Source organism: Camelina sativa, chromosome 16, assembly GCF_030686135.1.
Source record: "Camelina sativa cultivar CO46 ecotype springtype chromosome 16, ASM3068613v1".
Taxonomy (NCBI): Eukaryota; Viridiplantae; Streptophyta; class Magnoliopsida; order Brassicales; family Brassicaceae; genus Camelina; species Camelina sativa.
The window spans coordinates 3,174,986-3,197,922 of NC_141895.1; the positions used below are offsets into that span (position 1 = coordinate 3,174,986).

Genomic DNA, 22,937 nt, shown 5'->3' on the forward strand with positions numbered 1-22,937 from the left:
ATTCTCAATAGAACCAATCCAAAATTTTAGAAAACAATGCATAGCATAATAGTCTATTTTGGCAGAATTTTTGTTACTAAATCATAATTAGAAATGAACAAATCCACACTTAAAAGTGCTTTAGAGTCTTCAAGGTATTTCTTAAATTTCTTCTAGACCAAAATTAAATCAGTTGTTTTTGAAGTTGAGTTTAAATTAAGTTTTAGTCCCAACTATTATTCTAACAGCCAAAACAAACCAAATTTTAAACAAAAATCTACATTCACAGGCTCACATGCTTAAAACCGATCATCAACCTCAAACTTTATTTTTTTTCTGAAAATGTGTAGATGATGCATGTAACATATAAGCCTATCTGTTTTTCTATCTTTGTTAGTTTGGAGAGTGAAAGGTTTAATAATATGTGTTTGGTTTGAACCATTTAATGGCACAATAAATGAGATCACTACCTTTTCTCACTTAATGTGATCACATTTTCAGGGTTTGAATAATGCAAAATAGCCCTTATAGATCATTTTTTTTTTTATAATGACACAATTTATTCATTTAGTGTTGGAACGTACGTCTTATATTTTTAATACACGAAAAAGAAGATATATACACTATATATTTTCCTCTCTTTTTGCTCTACAAATCCATGAAAATCTTCAATTTCAGGTTTTACCACCCCCCAAAACTTTTTTTAAATAGAAACCGTGATATACCAATTCACTTTATGTGCACATGCATATAATCACATATATATACTACTCCCTCCGTTTTAATTTAATTGTCGTTCTGGGACTTAATTTTTGTTTCATAATACTTGTCGTTTTAGATTTTCAATGCAGATGTTTGGTGAATATTTTTGCTGTTTTAAAGTTTTAAGTTTTAACCAATCAAAAAATTATGAAATATATTAATAAAGGGCAAAACATAAAATTTAATACTTTTCTTAATTTGTTAATTTGTGTATAAAAACTTTAAACGACAATTAAAAAAAACTAGAGGGAGTATTTATTTCTTCAATATTTCAAATGCAATTGAATTCGTTTCCTTGTTGTGTTGGATGAGATCAACTGGGCAGTTGGCAGACATAAATAAATTGTCCAATGACAGGTTGGACCTCATTTAATTGTATACTCAACCAATTATTTTCTCTTTTTATTCACAGGTTGAGCCGTCCGGTTCAATCGATGCCGGTTTCCTAGTTTTCCTCACGGTGATACTTAAACCAAGCATTTCAACTCTGAATGCATAAATGTTTATTGACATTAGTCTACATTTCACAACATTCGTTAAGATATCAGATCTTTAAATAGTTAGACTACAACATATGCACAATTTGTCAATTTTAAAAGTAGCATATATGTATTATGGAGAGAAACGACTAACGAAACCAGAGTTGATAAGAATTAAACTTAATTTACAAAATAAAAGAAGCAAAACCGGTTTAAGTATGTATGCACTCACGAGTGGACGATATGTCTATAAATACAAGCCAAGACTAAGCTTCACTGACACAACTGTCTTCTCTCTTACATGTCCACCATATAAAACTCGTTGGAATTAACTACTCTTAGTTATGGGTTTAACTTCCCGTAAGGCGTGTGTATTTATCTTTGTACTCGCTCTAGTTGCCGAATTTGCGTTCGGACATGTTGAGGTTAACGACGACAAACACTTTTTCCACAAACCTCGCCCATTCCTACACAAACCTCGTCCATTCTTCCACAAACATGGCATTTACAAGAAGGGTTATGGTAAGGGTTTGGGCGGCGGAGGCGGTCTAGGAGGTGGAGGCGGAGGTGGTCTAGGAGGCGGTGGCGGTCTAGGAGGCGGTGGTGGTTTGGGTGGAGGAGGCAGTTTAGGCGGTGGAGGCGGTCTAGGCGGAGGTGGCGGTGGTGGTTTGGGAGGAGGAGGAGGATATGGCGGTGGTGCTGGAGGAGGATACGGTGGTGGTGCTGGAGGAGGACTTGGAGGCGGTGGTGGTGCTGGAGGAGGAGGAGGATTTGGTGGTGGTGGCGGAGGAGGATTCGGCGGTGGAGCCGGTGGTGGATTTGGTAAAGGCATTGGCGGTGGGGGAGGACTTGGAGGAGGTTATGGTGGTGGTGGCCATCACTGATGAGGCTCATGCTCATGCATTCGTACGTTGCTATATTATTTAATTAAATGAAGAATTAATGATAATTGATTATTACAAAATAAAATGATACATTAGCAATTGTGTATGTCGTTCTTTTTATTTTGAGTCTCATTGTATGCTGATTCCGTATGTTCTGCTTTGGTTGGTTAATAAAATGGTTAAAGCCAGATTACAAGGATATTTAAGTAGTAGACAGAAAGGGTAAACGATTTTATTACTCTAGCTAGATTAACTATATAACTTACACTTAAAACAAAAAAAAACTATAACTTAGACTCGTTTTAACTTGTTGAATTTTTATGTGATACAAAAGTTTGCTGTCTGTCTCAAAAGTTTCGCAATTGTATCAACCACTCAGTTAATAAGTGATTGTTTTATGTTTACTCTCATATTTCCAATACAAATCTTATACGTACTCTGAAGAGACTTGTCAATAAAATGATCTTACAAGACTTGTTAAATTTTATATATACTTGCTTACGACTATCAATCACGATGTGTTTTTAATTTTATTTGATCCAATCCAAAGTTCAAAACACATTACATGAGTATGTCTTATCTCAAATTCAGTTTCTACAATGCAAAACTTTTGAGTAGCAAACTCTTGTATCACATAAAATTTAACAAATTAAAATGGATAGCATGCTTAAGGTTAATAAATAAGGAATTCGAACCAATTATGTAGGTGTTAATCCGCGTGCTTTTTACTTGGCAAGTATCTTCTCATAAACTGTAATCTTCTCGGCTTTTTCCCATCGTTGCTCTCGACAATAAGGCCGTCTCCAACCATTGCACAAAAGTCTTCGATCCACAAGCTGACAAACGTATCCAATGTGTTTGTCGTTATGCTACGTTTATTTCTGTAATTTTGAACATATGTGAAAAGTTTCATACTCATACAATTCCAGTTCCAAGCTATATATACGTCGAAATTTCAATCAGCGTGGAATACACTTCATGATTTGAGTGGCACGTAGCTGTTTAACAATACTTTTCTTCAAGCCCGAATACAAAGACTTCACATAGCTCTAATTCTAATACTTCGACAAACCTATCCTATGTGTTTTTGGGCTACATTTATTTTTGTAATCTTGAACATATATATGTGATTGACATTATATGTCAACGGAATGGTTCCAATCCCAAGTTATACGTTAAGAGATTTTTAAGTAACGTAGAAATCACTTCAGGATTTAAGTGGCTTAACCATTCTTTTGTAATACTATCCCGAATACATGAGTCATAGACTTCACGTAGCTTTAACTTTTTTTTAGTCAAATTGTTGTGCTCCAGTGCAAAAACCACATATCTGTATTTATACCCATCTTCTCTCTCACATTTCTTAATCCAAAATCATTCTTCTAAAAAATATTTCATTACAACGATGTCGAAGTGGCTTTTGCATTTGCATTTTCTTTCGCTACTTTTACTCTGTTGCGTCTCCCATGCAAGCATTTTTACTTTAAAAATTCGTTTTACTGGTATTGTGGCCTGTCGTCCCCACCAGATTCAAGCTTTTACACAGTTCTTGAACGAGTTTGACACCCGTGGCTGCAACCACAATGACCACTTTAATGGAGTTTGGTGCGATAACTCGACGGGTGCCATCACAGTGCTACAGCTAAGGGACTGTCTCCGTGGAACTCTGAAGCCCAGCAGCAGCCTATTCGGGTTTCATCAGCTTCGTTACATTGATCTCCACAAAAATAACTTTACCTCCTCTTCACTCCCTTCCGAGTTTGGAAATCTCAAAAGATTAGAGGGTTTGTTTCTTTCCTCTAATGGCATCCTCGGCCAAGTTCCTTCCTCATTCAATAACCTAAGCATGCTTTCTCAATTAGACATTTCCTATAACAAGCTCACTGGTGATTTCCCACTTGTGCGGAGTCTAAGCAAGCTCGCTGTTTTAGACCTTTCATATAACCACTTATCCGGAACTCTCAATCCCAACAGTAGTCTCTTTGACTTGTACCACCTACGTTACCTTGACCTCTCTTTCAACAACTTTAGTTCCTCACTCCCTTCCAAATTTGGCAACCTCCACAGATTAGAGTACTTGTCTCTTTCCTCAAATGGCTTTTCTGGTCAAGTTCCTTCCACAATTAGTAACCTGACCCGGTTAACTAACTTGCAGCTTGACCAAAACAAGCTCAATAGTAGTTTCCCACTTGTACAGAATTTAACCAACCTCTCCGCAATAGACCTTTCAAATAATAATTTTTTTGGAGTCATTCCTTCTTCTCTCCTCACTCTACCTTTCTTATCAAAACTTTATTTGCGTGGAAACAATCTTGCTGGTTCATGTACCTTGGGGTTAACCATTTTGAAGGAAAAATCCTAGAGTCTATCTCAAAGCTCACCAATCTTATGTATCTTGACCTTTCTTTCCTAAACACAAGCTACCCAATAGACTTAAACCTCGTCTCCTCCCTAAAATATTTGAAGTCTCTCGATCTTTCCGGCAACAGTATATCTGCGGACAGTTTAAGTTCAGATTCATACATCCCGTTGACCCTGGAAATGTTGGCCTTGGCGTACTGCGATATCAAGGAGTTCCCGAGCATCTTAAGGACCCTTAAGAAGTTGGAGTATATAGACATATCCAGCAATAGACTGGAAGGGAAATTCCCTGAGTGGTTATGGAGCCTTCCTCGTCTGAGGTCAATGGTCCTTCGAAATAATTCTTTTACAGGTTTCCAAGGTTCGGCAGAAAGATTAGTAAATTCATCAGTGAGGTTATTATTTCTGGATTCAAACAAGTTTGAAGGAGCCTTTCCTAATCTACCACTCTTTATCAAAGTCATCAATGCGGGCAGAAATAATTTTACTGGTCCGATACCTCATTCAATATGCAACAAAAGCTCTCTCACTGATATTAATCTATCTTATAACAACTTTACTGGTCCCATTCCTCAATGTTTGAGTAATTTGGAACTTGTGTATCTCCGGAACAACAACCTCGAAGGAAGTATCCCCGATGTGTTTCGTGTCGGTGCCTCTCTACGGACACTCGATGTTAGCTATAATGAATTAACAGGGAAGCTTCCAAGGTCTCTTTTGAATTGCTCATCTCTTAAGTTTCTAAGCGTTAGAAACAACAAAATTGAAGACACGTTTCCGTTCTGGCTCAAAGCTTTACCGAATTTGCAAGTCCTTACCCTTCAATCAAACAGATTTTGTGGTGCTATATCTCCTCCTCGTCAAGGCCCTCTCGGGTTTCCTGAGCTGCGGATATTTGAGATATCTGATTACTTTGTGAATTGGAAAGCATCATCAAGCCCAATGAATGAGTATGGGGGTTTATATATGGCATACGAGACGGTTTTCTACGAACAAGTCGCCTATGGGTATATGTATATGGATTATATGGATTTACAATACAAAGGTTTACACATGGAGCAAGCGAATGTTCTCACTTCCTTTGCCACCATTGATTTCTCTGGGAACAGACTTGAAGGACAGATTCCTGAATCTATTGGTCTTTTGAAGGCACTGATTGCGCTCAACCTATCGAACAACGCCTTCTCAGGCCATATTCCTCTGTCTTTGGCCAATCTTAAGGAGCTCGAGTCACTAGACATGTCAAGAAACCAACTCTCGGGGACTATTCCTAATGGACTCGGGAGCCTCTCGTTTTTGGCGTTCATAAATGTCTCATAACCAACTCAAGGGTGAAATACCACAAGGTACACAGATTACTGGGCAAGCTAAATCCTCCTTTGAAGGGAATGCAGGGCTTTGTGGTCTCCCTCTGGATGACACTTGCTTCAGCACTAGTGCACCTCCGTTGCAACACCATGAGCAAGAAGACGATAAAGAAGAAGAAGAAGTGTTGAACTGGAAAGCAGTGGCAATAGGGTACGGGTCTGGAGTGTTGCTTGGATTGGTAATAGCACAAGTCATTGCTTCATACAAGCCGGAGTGGCTCGCCAAGATGTTTTGTCTAAATAAACGCAAAAACCGTTAGGACTATTTCGTTTTTTAGTTTTATCCTTTGGTTGTCTGTCAAGTTTTTGTTGGTCTTGTAATTAAAGTTTCTTTTGTGTTTGTTTTATCTTTGTCAGATGCTTTGTTCTATTTGTTTTAATGGCGAATTTTCTGTTTACGTGTGGTTTGTTACACCAACTCTAGCTAAGTAATAAAAATGTCTTTTGATGTAAAAAAAAAGAAATTAAAAAAATGTGATTTTGAATAATAATATATGCATCATATTAACTCACAAACGTCTGTGCATGGCACTATCAGATTTATCCTCCGTGTTAATTTGTTTTCACACCGTAGATAATATATACATAGGTCAATTAATTTAGTTAGCATCATCAAAGAAACAAAAATTAGGAGACTGAAAGAAACAGCACAGACTCAACAGTAGATCTTTGATTAGAAATTAAAGAATTTCAGGTCATCACCACGAGCACAAAGACCTAATGTACATATACAAACCCCAACAGCGTGATTAATTCTGGTAAATGGTTCTATTTGAAAGAGTTTGATCACAATTTAAATCTTACCCTCTTAATTAGAAGTTTTGTCTTGTCTTAATATTTTCTTGAATAGCTTAAAGAGGCCCGTAGACTATGCCATAAGTCACCAGTCAAGTCAGCCCACAAAACTGAACACAAAATCCTCGAAACTCCCACTCCTTACCTTACTCACACGGTACGTGTGTGACACGTCTATGGTCAAATATCAATCGGTAAGTAACTTATGCTCCAAAATTTGCGGTAAATGTGTTTATCCTCCTGTAGTTGGAGAATTTTGATAAAGAAATCTGAAAAGAAAAAAAATCATCTCGATCATGTTTTTATTTAATTATTTTGCTTAGCATAACGTTTTTTTGTTCCGTTTATAGCGATCTTTTGTTACCTAAACCACAACGTGATCACTTTACCGATACACAAACAAGACAAAACAATGACAGTTCTTAAATCAATCACTATAAGAGCTACCTATATACGTCTCCGATCCACAAGCTGACAAATGTATCCACGTGTTTTTCGTTATATTAATTAGTTTATTTGTGTAATATGAACACATGTGAGGAGCTTTGACCTGATTAATTCCAATTACAGACTATACGTTTATTTCTGTAATATGAACACATGTTAGCTATTTAGCGGTTATTTTCTTCAAGGTCGATCCAATACGAAGACTTCACTGTCATAGCTCTAACTTCTTCTAAGTCGAGTTGTGCTAAAATGCAATACTAAATATCTTTATTTATACCAATCACTTCTCTCTCACTTTTCTTAAACCAAAATATTTCTTCTTAAGAATATTTCATGACGACCATGTCAGAATTGCATTTTTTTATCTCGCTAATCTTTCTCTGTTGTGTCTCCCCTTCAATTTTATCCACTTTAAATAATCTTGATGGTCTTGTTTCTTGCCGTCCCCACCAAATTGAAGCCTTTACGCAGTTCAAGAACGAGTTTGACACCCGTGGTTGCAACCATAGTGACCCCTCTAATAGCGTCTGGTGCGATAGGTCGACGGGTGCGGTCACGAAGCTACGACTCAGAGCCTGTCTCAGTGGAACTCTGAAGCCCAACAGTAGCCTCTTCCGGTTTCATCAGCTTCGTTTTCTTGATCTCTCTAACAACAACTTCATCTCCACTTCACTCCCTTCCGAGTTTGGCAATCTCAACAAATTAGAGGTCTTGTTTCTTTACTCTAGTGGCTTCCTTGGTCAAGTTCCGTCCTCATTTAGTAACCTAAGCATGCTTTCCGTTTTGGACCTTAACGATAACGAGCTCACTGGTAGTTTTCCACCTGTACGAAATCTAAGCAAGCTCTCCTCTTTAGACCTTGCCTATAATTACTTGTCTGGAAAATTGAGTCCCAACAGTAGCCTCTTTGAGTTCCACCACCTAAGTTACCTTGATCTCAGTTACAACAACTTCAGTTCCTCAGTCCCTTCCGAATTTGGCAAGCTCAAAAAATTAGCGTTTTTGGATCTTTCCACTAATAACTTCCTCGGCAAAGTTCCTCCCACAGTTAGTAACCTAACCGGGTTAACTGATTTGTACCTTGACCAAAACAAACTCACTGGTACTTTCCCATATGTACAAAATCTAACTAAACTCTTCTATATAGGACTTTCCTATAATCAATTTACTGGAACCATTCCTTCTTACCTCTTTACTTTGCCAATCTTATCAACTCTTGATCTTCGTGAAAATCATCTTTCCCATTCTATTGAAGTTTCTAACTCCTCTATCTCATCCTCTAGGCTCGAAAATCTGCACCTTGGGAACAACCAATTTGAAGGAAAAATCCTAGAGCCTATCTCAAAGCTCACCAACCTCAAACTTCTCGACCTTTCTTTCCAAAACGCAAGATACCAGGACCAGATTGACTTAAACCTCTTATCTTCTCTTAAATCATTGGTGAAACTCGATTTTTCTGGTAGCAGTATATCTCAAGCCAGTTTAAGTTCAGAATCATATATCCCATTGACCTTAGAATCCTTGTTCTTGTCATACTGTGACATCAGCGAGTTCCCAAACATATTGAAGACCCTTGAGAGGCTGAAGCATATAGATATATCCAACAATAGAATCCAAGGAAAAATTCCTAAGTGGTTATGGAGCCTTCCTCGTCTGGAAACATTGAGTATTACAAATAATTATTTCAATGGTTTCCAAGGTTCAGCCGAAGTCTTAAAAAATTCATCACTGCATGTTTTATTTCAAGATTTCAACTATTTTGAAGGACCACTTCCTAATTTACCACTCTCTATGGAACTCTTCTCTACGAGTTATAATAATTTCATAGGCGAGATACCTCTTTCAATCTGCAACATTAGGTCTCTCGCTTCTCTTGATCTATCCTACAACAACTTCACCGGACAAATTCCTCAATGTCTGAGTAATTTGGCAGTTGTGAAATTGAGGAAGAACAACTTGGAAGGAAGTATTCCTCACGTGTTCAATGCTGGTGCCTCTCTACGGACACTCGACATTGGCTTCAATCGATTAACAGGGAAGCTTCCAAGGTCTCTTGTAAATTGTACATCTCTAAGGTTTCTAAGCCTTGATAACAACAACATCAAAGACACGTTTCCTTTCTGGCTCAAGGCTTCACAGAATTTGCAAGTCCTTACCCTCCGTTCAAACAAATTTTATGGTCCAATATCTCCTCCTCATCAAGGTCCTCTTGGCTTTCCAGAGCTGCGGATATTTGAGATTGCTAACAATAAGTTTACTGGAAGCTTACCACCAACTTACTTTGTCAATTGGAAAGCCTCATCACTCACCATGAATCAAGATGGCGGTTTATATATGGGATACGAGGAGAAGCTATATGGTGAAGTCAGCTATGATTATACGGATACTATAGATTTGCAATACAAAGGTCTACACATGGAGCAACAGAGGGTCCTCACTTCATACGCCACCATTGATTTTTCTGGGAACAGACTTGAAGGACAGATTCCTGAATCCATTGGTCTCTTGAAGGCACTGATTGCACTCAACTTATCAAACAACGCCTTCACAGGCCATATTCCTCTGTCTTTGGCCAATCTTAAGGAGCTCGAGTCACTAGACATGTCAAGAAACAAACTGTCAGGGACTATTCCTAATGGACTCGGGAGCCTCTCATTTTTAGAGTACATAAATGTGTCTCATAACCAACTCCAGGGTCAAATACCACAAGGAGCACAAATCACTGGGCAATCTAAATCCTCTTTTGAAGGGAATGCAAGGCTTTGTGGTCTGCCTCTGGATGAAACTTGCTTCAGCACTAGTTCACCTCCGATGCAACACCATAAGCAGGAAGACGAAAAAGAAGAAGACGAAGAAGTTTTGAACTGGAAAGAAGTGGCAATAGGGTATGGATCTGGAGTGTTGCTTGGATTGGTAGTAACACAAGTCATTGCTTCATACAAGCCGGAGTGGCTCGCCAAGATAATTTGTCTGAATAAACGCAGAAACCGTTAGGACTTTCTCGGTTTTTAGTTTTATTTTGCGGATGTGTCAAGATGTTGTTGGTCTTGTATTGAAGTTTCCTCTTTTTATTAGATGTTTTTGTTCTCTTTGTATTTCTATATAGTAAGTATGGTGAATTTTACGTGTGCTTTGTTACACCAATTCTAGTTAATTAGTAAATTTTGATGTTAAAAAGAAAAGAAAAATGTCGCTGCAACACAATGAGATTTATCCGCCGTGTTAATTTGTTTTCACACGGTAGATAATATACATAATCGTAACAAATATATTGTGGGTTAATTCATTTAGTTAGTATAATCCAAGAAAAGAAAAAAAATAAGGGGACTGATGAAACAGCAGACACTCAAACATTAGAATTTGTATTACAAATTAAAGAACCAGGTCCACGAGCACAAAACCTAATCTATATATGCAAACCCCAACAGCTTGATTAATTCTGACAAATGGTTCTACTTTGAAAGAGTTTGATCATGATATTATCTTATATTCTGATCAGATTAATGAAATAATCTTACAAACGAGATTAGATAAATTTTATGAGTTTAAAATATGGTAAATAATAAGTAAAATGAAATGGTATTTGGTTACTTTTGGAAACATTCAAAACGTCCAACGTAAATACAGTATGTAGTATGTACCATGATTGATGGTGAGTTGGTTCATGGTTGGTGACTATAAAACTTTGTATATATTAACTAAGTTGAAAAATGTATTAATAGATGAATGTCTAATCCAAATACTCAGTATTTACAAGTGTAACACCTTGACACAAACTGTTGTATCACATAAAAGAAAAAACAATTCAATAGTTAAAACTTAAAACTTATATGTATATAAACTTAAAACTTAATTATTAAATGCATAGTTAATTGGTTATAAACTTATAGTTAATCCGGATACAGTTTTGATCACAATAAATAAATCAAACTTATAGAAGCAGTCTCCCATACAAAAATTTAAATCTTGCCATGTTAACTTTTGTCCTCTCAGGCTCTTAATATTTTACTTAAAGGCCCAAAGACTACGTGCTATAATAGTCAGCCCACAAAATCCTCGAAACTCCCTGTCCCTTACCTTTACTCACACGTTACCTGTACGTGTCTGTGAGTCTGTGACACGTCTAGGGTCAATATCAATTGGTAACTTATACTCCAGAATATGTGGCAGTGGATCTTTACACATCCCCTTATGTACGTATCTGTAAATTTGCTCAACCTCCTATGGACAATTTGGATAGAGAGAAATATGAAAATAGCATCCCCATCATGTTGTTATTTAAGTCCTTTGCTTAGCACAACATTTCTTGTTCGGTTTAACGATCTTTTATTACCTAAATCTCAACGTGATCCATTTGCTACTTCTTCTTTGTAAAGCACTATAAGAGCCACAGACGTCTCTCCACAAGCTGACAAACGTATCCAATGTGTTTGTCATTATGTTAATATATTTCTGTAATTTGTACACATGTGAGGAGTTTCAAACTGATTAATTCCACTTACAAGCTATACGTTAGAAATTTTAAACTAACGTGGATTACACTTCATGACTTGAGTCGCTCTTATTTATAAAACTTTTCTTTAAGCCAGAATACAAAGACTTCACATAGCTTTAACTTCTTCTAAGTCAAGTTGTGCTCCAATGCAAAACTAAATATCTTTATTTATACCCATCTTCTCTCTCACTTTTATTCAACCAAAAGCATTCTTCTTAATAAGGTTTCATGATGACGACCATGTCGGAATCACTTTCGCGTTTGCATTTTCTCTTCCTGCTCTTACTCTGTTGTGTCTCCCCTTCAAGCTTCTATACTTTACAAAATCCTGTTGTTGGCCTTGTTTCATGTCACCACCACAAGATTCAAGCCTTCACGCAGTTCATGAACGAGTTTGACACCCGTGGTTGCAACCACAATGACTCTTTTAATGGAGTATGGTGCGATAAATTGACGGGTGCGGTCACGAAGCTACAGCTCAGGGATTGTCTCAGTGGAACTCTGAAGCCAAACAGTAGCCTCTTTGGGTTTCATCACCTCCGTTATCTTGATCTCTCTCAAAACAAATTCACCTCCGCTAAACTCCATTCCGAGTTTGGCAATCTCGACAAATTAGAGGTTTTATCTCTTTCCTTTAATGGCTTCCGTGGCCAAGTTCCTTCCTCATTTAGTAACCTAAACATGCTATCCATTTTAGACCTTTCCCATAACGAGCTCACCTGTAGTTTTCCACTTGTCCGAAACCTAAGCAAGCTCTCCTATTTAGACCTTTCCCATAACGAGCTCATCGGTAGTTTTCCACTTGTCCGAAACCTAAGCAAGCTCTCCTATTTAGACCTTTCCTATAATCACTTGTCTGGAAAACTGAATTCCAACAATAGCCTCTTTGGGCTGCACCACCTTCGTTACCTTGATCTTGGTTTCAACAACTTCAGTTCCTCACTCCCTTCCGAATTTGGCAATCTCAACAAATTAGAGGTCTTTACTCTTACCTCTAATGACTTTTCTGGTAGAATTTTCCCCACAATTAGTAACTTGACCCGGTTAATTGAGTTGCGCCTTGACCTAAATAAGTTCACTGGTAGTTTCCCACCTGTACAAAATCTAACTAAGCTCTCCATTCTAGCACTTGGATATAATCAATTCACCGGGACCATTCCTTCGTACCTCCTCACTTTGCCTCTCTTATCAGTTCTTGATTTGCGAGATAATCATCTCTTTGGTTCTATTGAAGTTTCTTCTAACTCCTCAACCTCATCCAGGCTCGAGGTCATGTTGATTGGGGTTAACCAATTTGAAGGAAAAATCCTAGAGCCTATCTCAAAGCTCATTAACCTCAGGGTGCTCGACCTCTCTTTCCTAAACACCAGCTACGTGATTGAATTAAACCTCTTATCTTCTCTCAAATCTTTGGTGAATTTCGGTATTTCGGGCAGCAGTATATCTCAGGCCAGTTTGAGGTCAGATTCAAGCATCCCGTTGACCATCGAGTCGTTGGGTTTGTCGGGATGTGGCATCAAAGAGTTCCCAAACATTTTGAAGACCCTTCCGAAGTTGACGATTTTAGATTTATCCAAAAATAGAATCAAAGGGAAAATCCCTGAGTGGTTATGGAGCCTTCCTCGTCTCAGCATAGTAGATATTGCAGATAATTCAATCAATGGTTTCCCTGAGTGGTTCGGCGGAAGTTTTAGTAAATTCATATGTGCAGACATTGATTTTGGATGGAAACAGTTTTGAAGGATTACTTCCTGATCTACCACTCTCTATCACCGTCTTCTCAGCAGAGGTTAATAGTTTCGAGGGAGAGATACCTCTTTCAATCTGCAACAGAAGCTCTCTTGCTTTTCTTGATCTATCTGACAACAAGTTAAGCGGTCCAATTCCTCAATGTTTGAGTAATTTCGAACTTGTGTATCTTCAGAACAACAACCTGGAAGGAAGTATCCCTGGCGCGCTCTGTGCCGATGCTTCTCTACGGACACTCGATGTTAGCTATAATCAATTAACAGGGAAGCTTCCAAGGTCTCTTGTAAATTGCTCATCTCTCAAGTTTCTAAACGTCAGAAACAACAGAATTGAAGACACGTTTCCGTTCTGGCTCAAAGCTTTACCGAATTTGCAAGTCCTTTCCCTTCGCTCAAACAAATTTTATGGTCCAATATCTCGTCCTCATCAAGGTCCTCTCGGGTTTCCTGATCTGCGAATATTTGAGATAGCTGACAATAGATTTACTGGAAGCTTGCCACAAAGTTACTTTGTGAATGAATACGAGGGTTTATATTTGATATACCAGAAGGACCTGTACGGTGGAGGAACCTATGGATTTATGGATTTAATAGATTTGCAATACAAAGGTCTATCTATGGAGCGATCAAGGGTTCTTACTTCTTATGTCGTCATTGATTTTTCTGGTAACAAGCTTGAAGGTCAGATTCCTGAAACCATTGGTCTCTTGAAGGCGTTGATTGCACTCAACTTATCGAATAACGCCTTCACAGGCCATATTCCTCTATCTTTGGTCAATCTTAAGGAACTCGAGTCACTAGACATGTCAAGAAACCAACTCTCAGGGACTATTCCTAATGGACTGGGGAGCCTCTCGTTTTTGGAGTACATAAATGTGTCTCATAACCAACTCACAGGAGAAATACCACAAGGGCCACAGATCATGGGGCAACCTGAATCCTCCTTTGAAGGGAATGCTGGTCTTTGTGGTTTTCCATTGGAGGAGACTTGCTTTGGGAGTAATACGCCACCAACACAGCAGCCCAAAGAAGAAAACGAGGAAGAGGAACAAGTGTTGAGCTGGAAAGCAGTGGCCATAGGATATGGACCTGGAGTGTTGGTTGGATTAGCAATAGCACAACTAATTTCCTTATACAAGCCGGAGTGGCTCGCAAAGATAATTGGTCCGAAGAAGCGCATAAACCGTTAGGACTGTTTCAGTTTGGGTTTGATCCTTCAATGTATGTCAAGTGGTTGTGTTGGTTTTGTATTGAACTATTTCCTTGTGTTTGTTGTGTAAGCTTTATCTAATATTTGTTTTCTTTCCTTTTTTTTTTTCTGTGAAATAAGAATGGTGACTTCTCAGTTGTCATATTCACATGTACATCTAAGTTTATCTCATGAGAAAAACGGCAGAGGCAGGCATATGAGTATCTAATTAGGGTTTATACCGTGTTAGTTTGTTTTCACAATCATCGTTCCATCCATTTTGTTAGCATCAACAAAAGTAAAATAATAATACGATTGAAGGAAACAGCAAAAAAACTCAATATTAGATTTTAGATTACAAAAAAAAACAAAAATTCACCATGAGGACAAAGACCTACTCTATATATAAGCAAACCCCCAACAGCTTACATCTCTTTCCAAACATTCAACCTAAAGGATGATTTCGCAGTACTACAGAGTAACAGTATTTCTTTTTCGTAACGAAATCGAATGAAGATATGTAGACAGACTGCATTAACAAAACGAAAGGGAAGGGCATATACCAGGAAACGTTCCAATCAGCTTAACGGAGCAATATGGGGCTGGTAATCTCGCAACATATTCTTCTTAATCTTTTTAAGTTTTAGGTACACTTGAAGCCAGGACAAACCGAGAGGATGATGATGAGAACCAAGGCCATGATGATACCAAAGACAATGAGCTTTATTTTCATGTTGTCATACCACATCTTTCTTTTCAGTTTCGTTCCTTGCGTTCTGAAATCTTGTGCCTGTAGAAATTGGAAATATAAGAGCGTTAGAACTTGGCAGCCATTTCATGCTTATGTTCATCAAAAAAAAGAAGAGGATCAGACACATTTGAGTGAATGGTAAGTAGTGACCTGTGAACGAAGGTCCTCAGTTTTGTCAACTAGAAGCTCAATTTTCTCACCACGGTCAAGGACCTGCAAATGGATGAATTACATAAAGCTCTAAGTCAGTTTCGCAGAAGCGTGTCACTTGTACCTTAAATGGCAGAGGAATTGAAAAATATACTCAAAATTAATGATAAAGAATCGTTAGATTGTCATGGATACACAAATTAATCAGACCTTCTCGATGTTCTCCATCATAACACCCTTCACCTCTGTAACTTGAGCCTTAACCTTGGCAAGTTTACTAATCTCTTCAGGATGATCCACACAGTACTGCATGTGCTCCTTCAGTTTAGACCTGAAGGTTCATCAAACTTTATTTTAAAAAACGTATCCACAGAGACTAAAAGAAGAAACTTTTATGTCTGATGGTCGTGTGCTACAAAGTACCCAAACTCTCTGTTCAAGCTGTTGGCTTTAGCAGTGGTAGCCTTACCACCACCATATCTCTTGCTAAAATCCTCCTTAACTCTCTCCAAGAAAGCCATTGGAATCTGCCTCCCAACAGATTCAACAGCCACAACACAATATGCTACACCACAAATAAAGACAAATATGAGATAATCGCCATTACAAAATACAAATCAGTTGAGTATTTGATCATAATGTATAAAAAGCTCAACCAAATCAGAACACCAAAAAACAGAGATCCAAATAAATAAATAAAACATTAACCGAAGCAGAACGATCATATAACTCTATACACGCGAATAGATCCAAAGTACGCCTACCAAAAGAGCGAAACGGAAACTAAATTGTGACGTGTGATGTGAAGAGATAGAGACGAAGAAGAGACTCACTGAAGCCATTTACGACGAGGTAATTGGAGGTATGACCATCGCAGTTGTATGTAAACTTGTTATTCGAAGAAGGAAGCTTCTGGAGGCATTGTGCAGCGACGGAAGTGAAATTCCCTTTGAATTCTGTATACTCGACGAGGATCACCGTACCACGAGCCACGAAGCTGTATATCAAATTCTGTTGTCCCATTGCTTTTTGTGATCCAAACGAAGAAGAAGGAAAAAAAAAAAACCCTAACGCAACCACAAATTCGAGTTTTGAATTTGTGTCAATGAAAGAGAGAAGAGTTTTGTTTGTTTGGCTTTGTGTGTACCGAAGTGAGAAAGATCCAAAATAGAAGGGGAAACCAAATGTATGGAAGAGAGAGATCTAGGGACCACGTAACGTTTTAATTAATGCAGTAATTTAGTAATTTAATTAATTGAAATTTTATGTTTCTATTTTCTAAAAAGGTTGTAAATTCAATGGACCTTTATAAAAAGAAGTGTAATAAATATCTAATGAGGTTCCTGGATTTTAAAGTAAGTTTTGCTATGAAACATCAGAATTATTAAGATTTGTTTATATGTAACCATCTTTATATATCAAGTATGGATGCTTCACGAAAAGAAAAAAAAAACACGAAAAAAAAAATCAAGTATGGATGCTTAAAGTTTGAATCCATGATTTTGACTAACTAAGACCTAATTGTTCCTTATAAATTTATTGAAATTCGTTGTACTAATATGAAATGAACTATCTGTTTTAGGTACGAATTTTTCCTAACTAAAACAACTTCATTGTTTGCGCCACACCTATGTGTTTGTTTCTATTATAAGCAAAATCTATAATCTATATATAGAGGTCAAAATACTGTTGAATTATATATATATATATATATATATATATATAGGCTAGCTGAGCCCATGCATGCTCCAAACGGAGCACATAACGAATACCTTTTTCCTATATGTCATGTGATCGGTTTGGATGTAAACAATTCGAAAATTTTGGTTTTTCGGTTTCTAGAAAATGTAATGGAATTGGACTAAAATAGAAATTTGGTTCGGTTTGCTTTGGTTTGAAAATGATTAAAATTTGGGTCTGTTTGTGAAAACAATTTTGTCAAATTGAAACCGAAGTTCAGAATCGATTCGGTTTGGATTATATTTCCATAAAAGAACAAATGCTCTGGGCTTTCTTAGCCATTACAAATAGTTTTAAAACACTTTTTTGTTAGTGCATGGAAAATATTAAATATGAACGTAGAATATTTGAGGTACACGGGAAGAAGGAGCTTCGCTAGGGGTACTATCTCAGAACATTAAAGCATCATTAAACCAACGTAACCCTCGTGTGAGGTTTTAATCTGAACTGTGTGTATATGTAATATGTGAATGTTTTGTTTTGGAGACATTCATCATCATTGGTTCTTGAGTACTTCTTCCTCTCTCCATCACTTGTGTGTTAGTGTAACAAAACAAAAGCAAATAAACGTAAAAGACATGGAGAATTTTACGAGTTCAGGTTCCAACGTAGAACCCTACATCTTGCCGGGATGATGAAAAACATCCGGTATCCACTAATATACTTGTTTGAAACTCAACCACGCAAACAAAGGATATCATCTTTTTCTTTTCCTGACACAATGATTTCACACAACCTTTTGAACCCATCAGAGACTTTGTTTTCTTAAAGCTATGATGATCTTCGTATCTTTGCAGATTCTTCTAACGAACTTTACGGGAGTTGGTAGGAAACGTCGTCTTGGTCACAGACTCTTGATCTCTGATCCTCTGTCTCCAAAGGTGAAGAAGGGCTGATGCCACATGGCAAATTTTGCGGTCTTTATGCTTTGTAAGTCCCTCAAGCTTTTCCATCATCCTCCTTGGCTCTTTAGGTTTGGGAGTGATATTGATTTTCTTGAGTAACTCTAGTGCGTCAATGCAGCGAGAGGCCTCTAGTTTACCCGAGAGAATGCCCTTAGCGTTGGCCACATCAGCAGCTTTCTTTGCTGCTTCGAACAGCTTTACCATCTCATCCACTTTCTTGTTCTTCAGCTCTTTTTCTGTTGTAGTCTTCTTTGTCAATGAACCGGAATTTGGTACGTAGGCAATATCTTCACGTGGCTTCTTCACCGTACCATCCTCCAAAGCGACACATCTTCTCTTTAGGTTGAGCTGCTTTAGATCATTCTTTGTATCTTTCTTAAAAAATTTCTCTTCCCAAGTCTCAGATTTATGATACTCTTTCTGTTTCAGCACCAAAACGTCGTTCCTTGCTTCTTTCTTAATCTTCTCTGTCTCACGAGTCAATGATCTCTGATCTTCTTTCTTATTCAGTTCCGAGAGTTTGATCGTTTTCTTAATTTCTACCGCTTCAAGAGTTTGATAACTCTCTTCTTTTTTATTCTTCAACAGCGAGATGGTGGTGGCTTCACGAGACATAGATCTCCGTTCGTCCCTCTTCTTCAACGTTGAACACCTTATTAGAACATGCTTCTTCCTCTCTAGACGAGCCTTGGTGAGAGTAGCTTGGAAAGAGTTGTCGCTTCCTTGGGTGTAGATTATCTTTAACCACGAATGAAACAAGGCTTGCGCTGCCTCCCGGATCTTAGGGTTCCTATGACTTCTCAAAGCCTCCAGCTTAGCTATTGATTCAGAATGTTCCATATCCTTCACGGAAAGAGACAGAGACTTCAAGTGCTTCAACATATCGATGCATCGCTCGACTTCGCCTGGCTTCCGTGTATTGTACGTAGCCTTCATTGCAGCAGCACTCAAGTCACGTAAGTCCGATCTCTCTTTGGCAATCCTTACTCTCATCTTTTCTTCGTTCTTGATCATCATGAGTGGCTAGGGTTTCAGTGTATGTTGAAATCGAAATATGGAGGAGATTATGAGAAATAGTGGGAATATATATCTAACTTAGCCTAAACAAATCAGGTTTAGTTTTTTCTTTTAAGACAAATCATATCTATCGGATAACATGAAACCGTAACAAATCCAATAATAAAAAGGAAACATGTAAGAAAAATCCTAATTAACCATACCAGTTTTTCAACCTTTTTTTTTTCTTTCTAATACCACTACAAAAAAACATGGAATTGCCGACTGCAAGTTGCAACTTAAAACACAATCGCTAAATTTAGCGACTGATTTGCAATTGTTTTACTACTAAAATAAAACAGTTGTCAAATAGACGCTAATTCGAGACTGATGCATAATGTCGCAATGTAGTCGCCAATTTGCGACTAGTTTCGAGACCAATTTGACAGTCGCTAAAACTTGCGACTAAGAAGCTACTATTTAGCGACTGGTTTGTTTAATTTAGGCCTTAACAAATTTTGGCCCGTAACAAAACGGCCCAAGCCCAATTCTTATTTGATTTCTTCCTCGAACAAACACTAATCCCTCATTTTTTTCTCAATTGTTTCTTCTTCTTCGAGACGAAACGACGATTGTTTAAGACGAAAACCTCAAAACCCTAGATCTAAATTCCTCTCAGTCGAGAAACCGTAAACCCTTGATGGCTGGAGTAAAGAAAAGAGGAGGAGGAAGAAGAAACCCCTCAAATCGAACCTCTGGAACCTCACAAACGCCGAATCGAAGACCCTCTAATCTTCCCAGCAAGTATGCCTTCACGCCAGCGAACCAGCGAGATCCAGACACTGATTCTCAGGGAATTCCTGTCCCAATCCTCCATCCTCCAGTGAGACCTACCCCTATTTACAGAGACTATCCACCTCCGACAAATCTGTTCCAGAACCCGAGTCAAATTCGAGGAGCATCCCCTTCCAGCGAATCTCCAATCAGGCGTTCTTTTGTTCAACCTCTCGCCTCTCCATCAAATACACCAGAATTCACCGGAGAACTTCGAGAGTCTCCTCATCCTTCAGTCACGAATCAACCTCGGCAGTCTCCTCAAGTCTCGAATCTACGTCGAGAGTCTCCTCAAGTCTCGAATCTACGTCGAGAGTCTCCTCACGTCTCAAATCATCGTCCACCATCTTCTCAACCTCGACCAGCCTCTGCATCGCATCACAGTTCTCAAGCGCAAAACTCACATGAGGAAGACGAAGCAGGTTCTGAGGATGACGGTTTAAGGCAATCAAGTCTCCCAGCTGATGTACTCGCCCAATTACATGACATGCTTGTCCAGCCAGGCCGTGAGTTGTATACCATTGTCCTCTCTCCCACATTAGAGCGTGGAACCACTTGGTAAGATGTTAATTTTTAGTTGATTAGACTGATTATAATTTTTATTAGATTGATTAGAATTTTTAGGTTTGTTTGTGTTTAGGAATGTTAAGAATTTTGTACTCTTGATTTGTTTCTGTTTGAAGGTTTGTTTGATTAGAATTTTACTTTCGATTTGTTTGTTTATGAAGGTTTGGTAAGGACAAGTCAAAACTTACCCGAAAGATTACAAAAGTGTTTACACACAAGTTTGATGGGCCATTTTACAGTTGGGGTTGTGTTTCTAATGAAAAAAGAGAAAGATACTTCTTGGAATTCACCGTAAACCTCTACACGACTGCAATTTGATTTTTCATTTTTAGTTTTTTTTTTGGTTTTTTGATCACTAACCCTAGTCTTCTTTTGTAGAAAACACACACCTGGGATCCCTCACTAACCATTGTGGTTCAAGAAAAGTTCTATGCCATTTTTCAAAACCGTATGAAAGACATGGTTTCCAAGGCAGCAGCTCAGCGAGATCAAGTGAAACCGATTTGGATTGAGAAAACTATTTGGAAAGAAATGTGTGACTATTGGAACACATAAGAAGCCATGGCAAAGAGTGCAACAACTTCAGCAGCTCGAATGTCTGACCGTAATGGTCTTGGCCCTCACAAGCATGTATCAGGGCCGAAGTCTTACTTACAAATAGAACACGAGATGGTGAGTTAACCGTTTCATTGTTTAATTAATTACATCAGATGGTTACTAACGTTTTCATTGTTTAACATTTCAGGAAGTGGAATTGGGGAGACCGCCAACTATTCCTGAAGTTTTCTTCAGGACTCATACCAAAAAAGATGGTACTTTTGTGGATAAGAAAGCGCAAGCAGTTCATGAGGCATATAAGAAAAAATGGGAAGAAAAGTTGGCTGCTCTGGATAATGACGAGTCTTCTGATGGTACTTCACGTCGATCAGAGCTTTCTCACGAGGAGGATGATGAGCTCTTTCTTCAGGTAATTTGCTTCTAGACTAATAAGGTATTAAGTTTTTCATTGTTCAGTAATTATGTTAACTTTTTCTCTCTATTTTGTTTATGCAGTCTACTTTCATAAGCGATAGAGGAACATACTTTGGAGTTGGAAGCCTAGGGAGTTACGTCAACGACAAGCGGAAGTTCCCTGGAAGCTCTTCTTCTTTCACAAGCCTGCAAAAACAGCTTGAAGAAGCTAACCGCAAAATAGAGCAACAAGCAGCTCTACAAGTAGAGCGTGAAGCTGAGGAATCTTGGGTTGAAGCTGAGGCTTTACGGGTTGCATCTGAGCAACAAGCAGAGATCAAACGCTTGGTGAGCTTCCTCAAGACTAACCCAAACTATGTCGCCTTCCTCGAGTCTCAAACCAATGACCTCGATCCTGTTGATGTTCAAAGTTAGGTTCCTTCCCTCATGATCTTAAAAACTTTTGTAGTGGTTGTACTTGTACTCGTGATGGATGTTTTCTAGAACTTATGTATGTTGAAACTTATTTATGGTGAAACTTATGTCTTTGTTTAATTTAATGTTTGTAATGTTTTAGTTATAGTTTTGATAATCTGTTTTGTTATTACAAAATAAAATAATTCAATTCAATCGGATTTTAAAAAAAACATGATAAATTGATAATTAAATAGTACAAAAATAGGCACCGAAACATAAACAAATAAGTAACCAAAACAGTCGCAAATGAGTAACCAAAAAATTCGCTCAAGCGTTGCAATTCAGTCGCTAAATTTAGCGACTGTTTGGCGAGGGAATAGCGATCAATATTATCAGTCGCCAAATAGTAACTCATTGACGACTCTTTAGCGACTGATTATTTTAGCGATGCTCTGTTTAGCGACTACGTATGTCAGTCGGTAATCAGTTGTTACTAAGTAGTTTGCGACTGTTTAGTGACTGTTTTTGTAGTCGGTAATCTCACATTTTCTTGTAGTGATATTTAACACAAATTAAGAAAAGTTTAAACTATATATGTTTGTATTTATTTAATAAATAGTTAATGATTTAAATTCAATGAAAAAACCTTTTAATTTAAGGGTAAAAAAGAAAATTTAGCATTAAAATGCAAATTGAAAATATATAATGACATTCTTTGTGAAACAAACAATTTTCTCTAAAATGATACTATTTGTGAAATAGACAAAGACTTATTATTTTGAATAAAGAAATTAAACATAACTAGTTATTTTGTAGTACTAGATATCGGTATATGATAAAGAGTATATAACAAACGCCTCGTGTTTATTGTTTGAATTAGGTGAATAATCATCGAAGATAAGATTATTACGTGAATGTCAAAGCAGGTGACAAAAAGTTGATGCATATATATATATATATATATATATATATATATATATATATATATATATATATATATAAATACATAACCTGAGTAATCTTCCAGAAAATTTGTATTTACAGCTAACTAGATCCTAATTTGAGGATACAAAGAAAATAGTAACGTGAATATTAGTTTGAGCCTAATTTGAGGATATTT

At 37.6% G+C, this 22,937-nt stretch overlaps 4 protein-coding genes and 3 pseudogenes across 5 annotated transcripts; 5 read left to right on the forward strand and 2 right to left on the reverse strand.

Annotated features, from left to right (window-relative positions):
* The first annotated feature begins 1,468 nt into the window (after window positions 1-1,468).
* Window positions 1,469-2,303, forward strand: GRP23 (glycine-rich protein 23). The gene has a single exon (XM_010471259.2). The coding sequence runs from the start codon at window positions 1,565-1,567 to the stop codon at window positions 2,102-2,104; it is 540 nt and encodes a 179-aa protein (XP_010469561.1). The 5' UTR covers window positions 1,469-1,564; the 3' UTR covers window positions 2,105-2,303.
* Window positions 2,304-3,413: 1,110 nt separating this feature from the next.
* On the forward strand, window positions 3,414-6,230 carry LOC104753306 (receptor like protein 23 pseudogene; annotated as a pseudogene).
* Window positions 6,231-7,373: 1,143 nt separating this feature from the next.
* LOC104753307 (receptor like protein 23 pseudogene) lies at window positions 7,374-10,218 on the forward strand (annotated as a pseudogene). The gene has a single exon (XR_015583714.1). The product of XR_015583714.1 is annotated as a receptor like protein 23 pseudogene (transcript).
* Window positions 10,219-11,684: 1,466 nt separating this feature from the next.
* On the forward strand, window positions 11,685-14,669 carry LOC104749595 (receptor like protein 23 pseudogene; annotated as a pseudogene).
* A 152-nt stretch (window positions 14,670-14,821) lies between these two features.
* On the reverse strand, window positions 14,822-16,656 carry LOC104749596 (vesicle-associated membrane protein 725). The gene is made up of 5 exons (XM_010471261.3): window positions 16,241-16,656; window positions 15,831-15,972; window positions 15,618-15,738; window positions 15,408-15,470; window positions 14,822-15,296 (listed from the first exon to the last, which is right to left on the reverse strand). Exons 1-5 carry the CDS (start codon window positions 16,428-16,430, stop codon window positions 15,150-15,152), a joined length of 663 nt encoding a protein of 220 aa, XP_010469563.1. The 5' UTR covers window positions 16,431-16,656; the 3' UTR covers window positions 14,822-15,149.
* Window positions 16,657-17,950: 1,294 nt separating this feature from the next.
* Window positions 17,951-19,066, reverse strand: LOC104753309 (uncharacterized). Its single transcript, XM_010475580.1, has one exon. It carries the CDS (start codon window positions 19,064-19,066, stop codon window positions 17,951-17,953), a length of 1,116 nt encoding a protein of 371 aa, XP_010473882.1.
* Window positions 19,067-21,028: 1,962 nt separating this feature from the next.
* Window positions 21,029-21,835, forward strand: LOC147925074 (uncharacterized). Its single transcript, XM_087492475.1, has 3 exons — window positions 21,029-21,121; window positions 21,195-21,416; window positions 21,503-21,835. Exons 1-3 carry the CDS (start codon window positions 21,044-21,046, stop codon window positions 21,833-21,835), a joined length of 633 nt encoding a protein of 210 aa, XP_087348601.1. The 5' UTR covers window positions 21,029-21,043.
* Window positions 21,836-22,937: the final 1,102 nt, after the last annotated feature.

Coding starts and splice junctions, on each gene's coding strand:
- GRP23 (XM_010471259.2), top strand. CDS start 1,565: ATGGGTTTAACTTCCCGTAAGGCGTGTGTATTTATCTTTGTACTCGCT.
- LOC104749596 (XM_010471261.3), bottom strand. CDS start 16,430: ATGGGACAACAGAATTTGATATACAGCTTCGTGGCTCGTGGTACGGTG. Junction 15,739..15,830: donor AGCTTGAACAGAGAGTTTGG/GTACTTTGTAGC, acceptor ATGAACCTTCAG/GTCTAAACTGAAGGAGCACA. Junction 15,471..15,617: donor TGATGGAGAACATCGAGAAG/GTCTGATTAATT, acceptor ATCCATTTGCAG/GTCCTTGACCGTGGTGAGAA.
- LOC104753309 (XM_010475580.1), bottom strand. CDS start 19,066: ATGATCAAGAACGAAGAAAAGATGAGAGTAAGGATTGCCAAAGAGAGA.
- LOC147925074 (XM_087492475.1), top strand. CDS start 21,044: ATGTCTGACCGTAATGGTCTTGGCCCTCACAAGCATGTATCAGGGCCG. Junction 21,122..21,194: donor TACAAATAGAACACGAGATG/GTGAGTTAACCG, acceptor TTAACATTTCAG/GAAGTGGAATTGGGGAGACC. Junction 21,417..21,502: donor ATGATGAGCTCTTTCTTCAG/GTAATTTGCTTC, acceptor TTGTTTATGCAG/TCTACTTTCATAAGCGATAG.